We start from the raw sequence: 12,466 nt of genomic DNA on the forward strand, positions 1-12,466 counted from the left end.
CTTTTGTTCTAGGGATTGGCTTACTGTATGTAACCTTAGGCAGAGATGACCAAAATTTAAGATTAAGTATGATTTAGGAGCCATCAGAAAATCCACTTACAAATCCATAGACTTTATGACAGTTCTTTATTCATATTAAGATAGAATTCAGGGGCAGCTAGGTGGTCAGTGGATAGAGAGCAAGATCTAGAGATGGGAGATCCTGGATTCAAATCTGGCCTACGGCACTTTTTAGCTGTGTGACCCTGGGCAAGTCACTTAACCCCTACTGCCTAGTCCTTACCACTCTTCTGCCTTGGCACTGATATCGATTCTAAAACAGAAGGTAAGACTTTTTCAAAAAAGATAGAATTCAGAACTGCTTAAATTAACTCATGAAAATTAGCTGAGTTAAGGGTACAGTTATCAGAGTCATCTAGTCTTCAAGTTAACCAGCCAATCTAAAAATTAACAAAATTCACATCTTCTCTATTGAAAGCCATTCTCAAATTTCAAACCCTAAGGATTATATTTGTCAAAGTATCTGAATTTCAGATATTGTCCATGGCATAAAAAGCATTCATGAAAAGGAAATATAAAAAATTATTTTGGTAAAAAATATATCCATGTCAAAATGAGAAAAATAAATAGTTTTTAGTTATAGCATTATTTATAAAACAGGTATTTCAATTGATGTCCCCCCAAAATATCAGTCCTTTGAGATATTCTTACATTCTAAACATTTTGGGGTCATTTGCCCAATGAAATAAATACCCAAACTCTTAAAATTAGATTCCATCTTTGATGTTTAAAGGGTTTTTTAATTATATATACTTGCAAGCAGCAGCATGGGATGGTAGATAGAACATACAATTTTGATTAAGAAAAACATTAGCCTGACCTCATTTACTAGCTGTGTGACCATTGGCAAATCACTTAAACTCTGTGAACTGAAGTTTTTCACCTACAGAGTAAGATAAATGGAACTTTTTCTATTGGTTTCATATGGTTGTTTTTAGAACTATAATGTTTGAGAAAGTTTTGTAAAATCTAAAATTCTATCAATAGTTCTCAACTTGGGGGTCTCTGATCATGATTTTTTTTTAACCTTTCAGTAAGTGTTTTTCAATACAATTGGTTTCCTTTATTGTTCTACGTATGTTTATGTTTTGTTTTTTAGTTGTGTTTGACTCTTCCTGACTCCATTTGGGTGTTCTTTGACAAAGATACTGGAATGGTTTGCCATTTCTTTCTCCAGTTCATTTTACATATGAGGAACTAAGGGAAACAGTTAGATGACTTGCCCAGAGTCACACAGCTAGTTATTAAAAGCATGATTCTAAAGAGTCCATGAGCCTTACAAAGGATCCGTGATACATAAAAAAAGGTTAAGTACCTCTTCTCTATCCATATGCTCAGTTATTTTTTTGCTCACATAAACAAGTCATTAAAGAGAGCCATCATTATTCCTTACCCTCGCATAAGTAATTAATACAAATCACATCCTTTGGTAACCTCATGGGTTATAGATTTGATTTCTACTCTTTGTTTTCTCTCACTTAATTGGATCAGTAAAAACAATTTAAAACATGCTCTGTCAGTTATTGTCAAAGTACTAGAGAAAGGACCCCCTCCCTGCCCATGATCATTCCATTTACAATTCCCATTTTCATCCTGTAGCAATGAAAAATTCCACCCTACATGCATGCTGAATGCTTGCTTGTCTAGACAAACTTCTCCTCTCTGGAAGATTTACTTCCCTAAGTAAATAATTTAGATACTGGAAGCTTGCAGAGTTACCCATCTTGCCAGCTTGTGAAGATACAGAAATACTTTGCTTACTTTTCCCGCAGAGCTCATCCTGCCTCTCTCTTAGTTCTGGCCTTCAATAGACTTTGTAGTTTTCGGACCACCGTCTGGACTGCCTTGTGTGTGAGCTAGCATGCCTTCAAATAAATATTCCTATCTCAAAGCAACGCCTTCAAAAACATGACTCAGAGCCTTGGAGCCCTTTCATAATCTGGTCCCACCCTTCGAATTGTTGAAGTTTTCAAAGGAAAGGAAAGAAAAGAAAACCAACAAAGATGTGATGCCTCTAAGGAAGCTGAGACTTAGTCAAATAATAATGAAGAGTGATGAAAATATCCTTTTTTTACCTTTGTAGCGACATGAAGCCAAAAGAGTTCAGACCACACCCTAAGAATTCAAATCCTGGCATTTTCATCAACAGAGTCTGTTTTTTTTTTAAAGGTATCATGTTGAGAATCATTTCCTCTCTTGTTCTGCTCTACTCATTCACCTCAGCACCCCCATGACTGTAACCCATGGATCTCCTCAATCCACTCCCAAATAGGAAAGAGGGATTATGTAAGGGAAACCTTGCTAATAGAGGAAATTTATTAAACTGGAAAAAAAGGAGCTGTCATCTTCAAGATGTATCTGCTGTGTCCAATGATGTGGGAACAATGCAGATTTCTTTAGACACTGTCTTCTGGACATGTCTTCAGAATTCCCCAAGCCAACTCCTCCATTCTGGTTTGGGATGAGTTTATTTCCCAAATTACTTTCTGGAAAGGGGGAAATGGGGTCGAAACTATACCTATTCAGGACTGTGTACTGGTTGATATTGTTCTTCCTGCAATTTTATAAACCATTTCTGCCCTGATGAAACATTTGACCCTTTCAATACTACTCTTTGCCTATCATTTTTTTTTTTGCCAAATTATTGTAATGGCCACTATCTGATGGTCTCCAAGTCATCCTTCTTCCTAATTACTAATAATAGCTAACATTTATATAGCACTTACTATATGCCAAATAAGTGCTTTACAATTACTATCTCATTTGATCCTCATAATAACCCTGGGAGATAGATATTATCATCACCATTTTACATGTGAGGACTTCCCAGGGTCACAGTGTAAATGTCTGGGGGTAGATAGGAACTCAGGTCTTGCTGAGTCTAGGCTGATGTTCTATTCCCCATACTGCCCAGCTGCTTTCAGTTCCATTGGGGTTGGAGAAATAGTTAATGAGAATGCCAGTCATATATTATGGGGGCTTATCTGAAATTTATATCCTTTTGGAGGTGTCTAGTTCAGGCAGTTAAGTAGACAGTAGATAAAGGAAGACTTCTTTTCCTGAGTTCAAATCTGAGCTCAGACACTTACTAGCTATGTGATCCTGGGCAAGTCACTTAAATTTGTTTGCTTCCATTTCCTCATCTGTAAGTGAACTGGAAAAGGAAATGGCAATCCATCATAATATTTTTGCCAAGAAAATCCCAAATGGGGTCATGAAGAGCTGGGCACAACTGAAAACAACTGAACAATAACAATACCTCAAGCCACCTCCATGTTGTTGCTGCAATCCACTGGTGTATGTGTGTGTGTGTGTGTGTGTGTGTGTGTGTGTGTGTGTGTGTCTGTGTGTGTCTGTGTGTGTGTGTGTGTGTTTAGACTCCACTGATAGAGATTCAGGCTGGGTTACATTTAGGTTTACAAGGCTGGACCTACCACTACAGCATCATCTTACTCAGTACAGGCTCTGCTATATAATCTAGCCCAAACCTAGGAATCATTGTAATGGCCACTATCTGATGGTCTCCAATCCATCCTTCTTCCTTCCTTAAAAAGTTTAGTGCCTTCTTCCCTGTCCTACTTTTCCAACCCAGCTCTTGCCCTTATGCTAGAGGACTCCAAAATACATGTTGGCGTTCTCTAAATTACCTTGATTTCCCAATCCCTCAGTCTTCTTAACTCGTACAATTGACTTCCCCATTCCCTGTAATTTATTTAGTTAAGGAAGTGAAATGATCAGACATGAGCTTTAGGAAACTTGTACTCTTTTGTTATATATTTAATGTCACATATGTTTATGTGGTCATACTAATGTATAAGGCAAACTACATACATCTGGTAAAGATAGGCACTGCTCTTACATGTGAACAACATTATTTTAAATATAAAAATAGCTCAAGCCCAGAGTTTCTTGCAGACTGTCAGAGAGAAAGAGAGGGAGAGCTTTATAAAAAAGTCATTTTACTAATCTGTAACTAAAGAAATGCACATTAATCTTAGCAACTGAAAACTGTTTGTTTATAAGCAAAGGTACTATGGCGCCAGCATGAGTGGTGTTAATACAAACAAAGGAAGATTTCATTAAGATATTTTCTGTTGACAAACTGGCAAAGCTATCTGGCACATTGGAGACTTTAGGTCAAATTCAAAAATGGGGAGGGATAGATGATGCAGAGATAATATTATTATGGGGAAAACCAGGGAAGTTAACTTAATATTAAATGTGGTTCCAGAAGGGTGTGAGGGAGACAGCCTTTCTGAAAAATAGTTTTTCTATATTGTAATAATTTATCCTCTAAACAAAAGTTTATAAGCTGGGGAATTGAGTTAATAAATAAAACACCAATTAAGCATTTATTATATATGAAGAATTATGCTAAACACTAGAGATATGAATAGAAAAATCAGATAATTTCTGCTCTTGAGAAGCTCACCTCCTGGGAAGTTTTAGCTGTAAGTCAGATGAAAAGATCTCATGGTCCTTAGGGTACAGGGGCAGAGCAGAGGGTAATGTCTCCTCTTTCATGTCATTTATACAGATAAATGTCATATCAGTTTCTACTGTACCATCTGACAGTGCCAAGGAATTGAGTGGCAAGTACTCTCTTTTCTGGATCTTTAGCATCTTCAGGATCTGTTGTCAACTGTGCAGTTTCTTTCAAGAGTGATGGTGAATGGTACTGGTCTGGAAATATTGTTATTCATAAGGCTCTTGGGTTCAGAATCTTGGGTTGTCACCATGAGGACCTGAGGAGAGATAGAAGTCAAGGTGGTGATAGTAATTTGACTTGCCTTGCACAGGCTGCTTCCTGGGGACCATGAACTTTTTAAAAAAGTATAATTGATGAATGTATTTCAATGTAATTGGTTTTCTTTGCATTCCTTTTGTGCATTTAAAAATACTATTCTGATAAAGGGTCCATAATTTCCCCCAGAATGCTAATAGGTTCTGTAGCTCAAAAACATTAAGGAATTCCTATATTAAGAGAGCATCCTTTTCTTGGTGTCTCTTCACAGCTGTGACCTTACAGAAGACAGGTTGAATTATATATTACACTCAACCCTCCAGTCATTTGTTCCATTGCCCATTTCACCTCTTAGACTCTGCCAAATCTCAGGCCTGTGGTAAATGGACCATAAGCATTCTCTATTCCTATTTATGTGCTGCAGAATACCATTGGAGGAATGGAATTCTGTGTTGGCTATAAGAGAGGGGTAGGAGAAGGGGAGGGAAAGAACATGAATCATGTAACCATGGGAAATTTTTCTTAATCAATAAAAAAGAAAAAATATCATTGGAGGAAATCAAGAAAACTTGCCCAATGGAGTCCAGTACAACTTCAGATGATCCAATCTCACCAAGGCCCTTTTTGCTACCTGACAATTCTTTTATTCTCTGTCCCAATCCCAAAGCCAGCTGCAACTGTTCAAAACTTTTCCCTACACAAATCCTATGCCATATCATGCACCCCTTTTCTTCTCCCTCTAAGATGAAGACTTTGCTTCTTATGTTACTGAGGAAAATGGAGGGTTTCCATTATGGATACTTTCTCCATCCCTACATGACACCTCAAAATAATTTTACCCATCCCCATACTTTTTTACTCCTTGATTCCAGTGTTTGAGAATGAGGTGGCTTTTCTTCTTGCCAAAGGCAACCCCACTACTTAGATCCTTGTCTCATCCTTTCCTATATTCACTGGGAGTTTGTCTCTTCAGTCAATGGCTCTCTCACACTCATCATCAATTCCTTTTTATTAACTATTCATTTATTAAGACTTATTTTCTGATTTCCCCATACCTTGATCTCAATCATTTTAAAAACAGTGGATCAAAAACTACCAGTACAACAATCAAATATATTTCACTTGATCTTGCCATCCCCTCAAGTTGTTGTCCTACATCTCTCTTCCTTTTCTGTGAATCACAGAATCTCAGAACCGAAAGGGTAGGGGTATCTAGGTGGCCACTTCATTCCAAGCATCCAGCTTTACAACCTCAGATCATCCTTGCTTTTTTCATCTTTCTCAATTCCATCAAATCAGCTAACAAGCCTTGTTGATTTTATCTACCAAACAATTTTTATCTATAGCCTCTTCACTCTACTCAAAGCCATCCTAACTAATTCAAACTCTCGTCACTTTTCTCCTGAACAACCAGGTAATAGTTTCCTGATTGGCCCCTATGTGGTGGTCTCCCCTCTTAGGTCCCTATTCCATACAGTCACTAAAGTAATCATCCTAAGACCCAGTTCTGAATACATCTCACTGCTCAAAAATATTCAGTAGTTTTCTATGGTTTCCACAATAAAATCCAAACTCTCCAACCACTCTCATCTGATGTTCCTAAATCTATTACTACTGCCCTTCATGCATCCTATATTCTAGGGATACCTGTAGTTTCCAGTCTCAACTGTCCCTTTGTCATGTGGGCTTCGGACTTGGGTACCTGCTTGATAGAGAAGGTGCAGATGAACAAGAAACCTCTTTCTTTTTAAGCCTTCCTTGTCCTGACTGCTACCGTGAAAATGTATCTGTCTTTGTATGAGCTTGGCTGAGGTTGCTATGGTTTGTCTTAGAGGCCTAAAATAAGGGTTGAAAGGTACCATCTGGTCCACATTTCTATTTTTATAGATGAAGATTATAATCATTTCATATAAATATAAATCAATTGTCCTGGGGATTGGGGGGAGTGCCTATTGGATTCCAGTTACTATGCTGTTTTACAAATATGATCTCATTTGATCTCTGGTAATCCTAGTTACCAAGTATCCTACAATTATTCAATAACTGTATTCTGGGTTGTGGGACCCCCAAAATCTCATCTAAGGAAAATCAAGCATCTTTGGAAATAGGCTAGATTCATCACATTGTCATGGACATCATTTTGTCACATTATTATATTATAATCACAAATTATAGCATCATCAAGTCAGAAAGGACTTAAAAGTCATTTAATTCTGATTTTTTTTTATTTTATAGATGAGGAAACTGAGTTTGGAATTTTCAAAGAATTTTGAAGGAACTCCAAACATCATCTGGTTCAATCTGTACTTCTCTACAACAAGTAACTCACCTGTCTCTTCTTGAAGATCTCCAGGGATACAATTGACAAACGGCCAAAGGATATGAATGGACAGTTTTCAAATCAAGAAATCAAAACTATTAATAATCACATGAAAAATGCTAAGGTACTATCTCATACCTTGCAGATTGGCCAATATGACAGTAAAAGAAAATAATAAATGTGGGGGGGGGTGTAGCAAAATTGGGACACAAATGCATTGCTGATGGAGCTGTGAGTTAATTCAACCATTCTGAAAGGCAATTTGGAATTATGCCCAGAGGACTTTAAAATGTGCCCTTTGATCCAGCAATATCACTACTAGGTTTGTACTCCAAAGAGATAATAAAAAAGGATTGTACAAATATATGCATAGCCACACTTTTTGTGGTGGCAAAAAACTGGAAAATGAAGGGGTGTCCCTTGATTGGGGAATGGCTGAACAAATTGTGGTATATTGATGGTGATGGAATACTATTGTGCTGTAAGGAGTGATGAACTGGAGGAATTCTATATGAACTGGAAGAATCTCTATTGGTGCAGAGTGAAATGAGCAGAACCAAAAGAACATTGTACACAGAAAGTGAAAGACTGTCAGATGATCAAATGTAATGGACTTTGCTACCAGTAGCAATGCAATGATCCAAGTCTGGAGGGACTTATGAGAAAGAAAGCTGTTGGGGCAGCTGTGTAGCTCAGTTTGAGAGCCAGGTCTAGAGATGGGAAGTTCTGGGTTCAAATCTGGCCTCAGACACTTCCCAGCTGTGTGATCCTGGGTAAGTCACTTGACCCCCATCACCTACCCTTACCACTCTTCCACCAAGGAGCCAATACACAGAAGTTAAGGGTTTAAAAAAAATTTAAAAAAAAAGATAGCTGTCCACATTCAGAGGAAGAACTCTAGGAGTAGAAGCACAAAAGAAAAACAACTACTTGATCATATGGGTGGATGGGGATATGATTGGGGATGTAGACTAAGTGATCACCCCAGTGCAATTATCAATAACATGGAAATAGGTCTTGATCAATGACACATGTAAAACCCAGTGGAATTCCGTATTAGCTATGGGAGGGGATGGGGGAAGGAGAGAGAAAGAACATAAATCTTGTAACCATGGGAAAATATTCTTAATTAATTAATTAAATGAAATTTTCCATTGGGGAAAAAAAAGAAAGAATGCTATCCACATTGAGAGAAAGAAATGTGGGAGTAGAAATACAGAAGAAAAACATATGACTTATCACTTGTTTATATGGGTACATGATTTGGGGGTTAGGCTTTAAAAGATTGCTCTATTGCAAAAATGAATAATATGGAAATAGATATCAAGTCATAACATTTGTATAACCCTAGTGGATTTGCTAGTTACCTCCAGGAGGGGACAGGGAAGAGGGAAGGGAAAGAAAATGTATTATGGAAACATGGAAAATATTTTTTAAAAAATTAAATAAAAAAAAAGATCTCTAGGGATGAAGATCCTACTACTTCTATTCCACTTTTGTACAGTCCTTACTGCTTAAATGTATTTCCTTATATAGTAGTGCCATCTCTGACCTCCACTGTCTGAAAGTGAGGTGTTACATTTCATCCCTCCCCCAAGATACTCAGGTACCCTTAAGGGGGTTTGAGGTGGGAACCATTCAGTCTCTCTGTTACTGACTTAAGTCCCTACCTGTGGTATTCCCTCAATTTTGAGGGTCCCCTGGTCCATAGTTCCATTTGACCACAATAGTAGTTAAACAGCTTTTAGAAAGGAATATTTACTTACAAGAAATAATAAAGATAAATACATAATCATTTCCCCACCATCTGTGGGGCATTCTCATCTTCCTTTTCACAACCTCACCCTCTGGGGAAGGGGAGAGGGTTTTAGGTTCAGGGTGTAGCTCATTTCCTATATACAACAATCCTACCATGCTCCAAGTCCAAAGCCTCACTTGTGCTCTAGTTCTGGGCACTCTGGGCTCTCTTCACTAGCTGACTCCACACTTGATTTGGAACCAGGCTTCCAGATCCATTGGGGATTCTACCATCTGTGCCTAGTACTGAAAAGGACAAATGGAACATAGATCAAAGCATAAGCTCATTTCTTGAGGCCAAAGGACAAAAGGTAGCCTCTCCCCTCAACAACTCAGTTCATGGTACCCATGCTATGAGTGAGTTTGAATCTTCAGCCTCTCCAGACATCACAGTGGGAGAAGAGAGAGGGAACTGTGATTGTCTCAGGCTCAAAGATTCAATCTGTTCTGGCTACTAAGCCAATGGAAAGAAACTGTTGTTATGCATGTGGTAGGGGAAAGACAGATGTCCTCATCTCAAGCAACACATTTTCATTTTAGGTCCTCTGGGCATGTCCAAAACCACTGCTTATTTACGTCAAGTAAAAGCTGATCCACATTTCCCCCTAGTTCTCTAGATGCTGTCTTGTGCCCTCCATCATCAGCCTTAGCATATCCACACAATAAGCATTATTTGTAAAGGTAAGGTGGTGAGAAAGGGCTTTCCTTTGGGATCCCAGCGAAGGTGGTGTTGGTTTGGCACAATTTTGCTAAGTCATCCTGAACAATAATGTTGTTGAGCCCAGTAAAATTACAAAGTCACCCTGAGTCAGTGTGGTAGGAACAATTCCATAGAGAGAGGGTGGGGCTACCATCTTGGCTCTGATTCCAAAAGCATTTTTTTCCTGTTTTCCTCCCCATGAGGGAATCGGATACCTCCAGGAATAGAGAATGTTGAATGGAAGGTATAGAATAAGAGACTAAAAGCCACCAAAGAAAACCAGTTTTCCCCAAGGCTAGCTTTGTTCCTTAATTTCCCAAGAAGTAATGTGGTCAGGGGCATGTTGTTATGGTGACTGATGTCAATGATATCTCAGTTTCCCCATCTGTCAAATGGTGCTAACAATAGCATCCATCTCAGAGGGTTGTTGGAAAGCTAAAATGAGATGATATTTGACCATCAGCCCTATAGTCAAAGGAGCTGGGTTCAAATCTTGCATCAGGCAATTACTATGTATAAGTTATTTGATCTCCTTAGTCTTTTTGATCTCGTAGTCTTCCTCTACAAAGTGAAGGGTTGGACTAAAAGGTCCCTTTTGAGACCTTCTGAAGTCCAGCGATCTGTGTTATTTCCCCCCATAATCCCAAAACAAGGCTCTCTTCACTAGGAAGGTAAAATTCAAGTGGAATAAGCAACACTGTTCCAACAGAGTCAAATTTCTGTTAATCCGTTTTTAAGGAGAGTCTGCCAGCGCCAAGATCCAAATCATAAGGTTATACTTAAACCCTGGCATGCCTCAAAAATCTTCCTTTGACACGCAAACCAGGCCCATGCAGAAAACCCAAACCATATGTTCCAAAACAAGTTGAAGATTTCACAACTGTTCCTCGCAAGCCTTCCCATAACTTGTGCCACCAAGCTGGGAATGAATCCAGAAGAGGTCATCTGAAGAGCTCATGGAAAGAGGTGGCCTCTAAGCATTGCTAGTCAGCCCAAATGTTCTCTAATCATTCACATCTCTAAAGCACTTTGAGGAGAGTCCTCCTCTCATTCCTCATAACATCTTTGCGCTGTTATATTAAGATTGTGACCTTTCTTTTGCAAATAATAATAAGCAGAGCTTCCATTTACATGGTGCTCTAAGATATACTAAGTCCCTGCATGGGTTATCTCATTTGATCCTTCCAATGATCCTATGACATTATTCCCACTTTATAGATGAAGAAACTGAGGTTCAGGGGGTTTACATAAAAAACCCAGGATTACATAGTGAGTAAGTGTCTCAGGCAGGATTTGAAGTCAGGTCCCCATGATTCTAAGCCCTGTACTCTATTAAGTCTCCTGGGAACAGAGTCAAGGAGATGAAGTGATAAAGTTGGTTCTATTTTAAAAGGAAGTACAACAAGACATTTTTCCTACAAATAAGCATGATTTAGAGGAGAGTCATGCTGAACCACAGAACTTAGGAATGGAAAAGACCTCATGGTCAAGTAGTCTAATTCATACAAGGAAGGAATAATGTAATAAAAATCCAATATATAATATAAAAGATAGGGAATAATGGAATAAAATATAATAATGACATTTTATAGTATAAATTATAATAATGTAATATATAATTTAATAAAATAATAGCTATCGTTTATATGATGCTTAAGGTTGGCAAAGCAGTACCAGTATATTATCTCATTTTATCCTTACAATGACACTGTAAGGTAGATCCTATTATTAGCCCCATTTGACAGATGAAGAAACTGAGATACCTTAGAAATAGTTATCCAACCTTTATTTGAAGACCTCATAAAAGGGAAAGCCTGTCCCCTCTTACAGTAATTGACTTTTCAATAGTTAAACACTTACTTTCCATTTTAGAATCAATACTAAGTATTGGTTCCAAGGTAGAAAAGAAAGTAGTAAGAGTGAGGCAATGGGGGTTAAATGACTTGCCCAACGACACACAGCTAGTCCAAGGCCATATTTGTACCCAGGACTTCTCATCCTGGCTCTTTATTCACTGAGCCATCTTGCTAGTCTAATTTTTTTGGAAGATCTTCTTGGCATCATTAAACCTAAATTTGCATCTTTGATTACTCCTGGTTCTATATGGGGTCAAACAAAATAAACAATTACCTCTTCGATAAATTCTTGAAAATACCTCTTTAGTCTTCTCTCCCCCACGCTAAACATCCCCAGTGCCTTCCATATGCTAGTTTCCATGCTTAAGAATTTGCAGAATCATGGTGGCAATTATCTTCAAGTTCACTCAGAGGAACATAAAAGACAAAATACCATTGTAACCAGAGAGATGATTTACCTAAAGTTTGAAGGAAGGAAGACATGATTATGGAATGTGATTATCCATTTAGGCTTTTCTTTAGGCATAAGTAGAACAGAACTAGAGAATTATAGAATTTAAACTAGAAAAAATATGGTACTTCAGTAATTTGCTAGTGTAATAGCTGGCTCTCTGGAAAAATTTTAAAACAGCAAAATAAATGCAGGATGCACTTTTAAGTTTAATCTGCAGCACTTTTAAGTTTAATCTGCAGCACTTTTAAGTTTAATCTGCATTCTTAACACTTTTCCCATCTCTTTCTTAAGTCTAGATAATTATCAAAACAATAAATCAAGCCTTAATTTGTAAAGATTGATGATTTCTGGGTAAATGAGCATTTAGCTCCTTAAAGCTGGCTTCAACACCTCCTCTGGATAGAGTGAATATAGGGCTATACTTGGAATAGAAAAATCTGGATCCAAACCCTGCCTCACACATCTTCGACATTTATGACCCTGGGCAAATCACTTAAACACCCTGTGACTCAGCTTCCTCTTCTATAAAATGAGG

The 12,466-nt window shown here is 38.0% G+C and overlaps 1 protein-coding gene across 1 annotated transcript in view; it reads right to left on the reverse strand.

Moving 5' to 3' along the window:
- The window catches only part of LOC123252230 (all-trans-retinol dehydrogenase [NAD(+)] ADH7-like), a 21,397-nt gene extending 12,564 nt beyond the window's left edge, over positions 1-8,833 (reverse strand). Inside the window, exon 1 of the mRNA XM_044681624.1 lies at positions 8,795-8,833. Coding sequence (XP_044537559.1) covers positions 8,795-8,833 — 39 coding nt within the window. The remainder of the gene's footprint in view (positions 1-8,794) is intronic.
- Between the last annotated feature and the right edge of the window lie 3,633 nt (positions 8,834-12,466).

This window comes from Gracilinanus agilis, chromosome 6 (assembly GCF_016433145.1).
Source record: "Gracilinanus agilis isolate LMUSP501 chromosome 6, AgileGrace, whole genome shotgun sequence".
Classification (NCBI taxonomy): Eukaryota; Metazoa; Chordata; class Mammalia; order Didelphimorphia; family Didelphidae; genus Gracilinanus; species Gracilinanus agilis.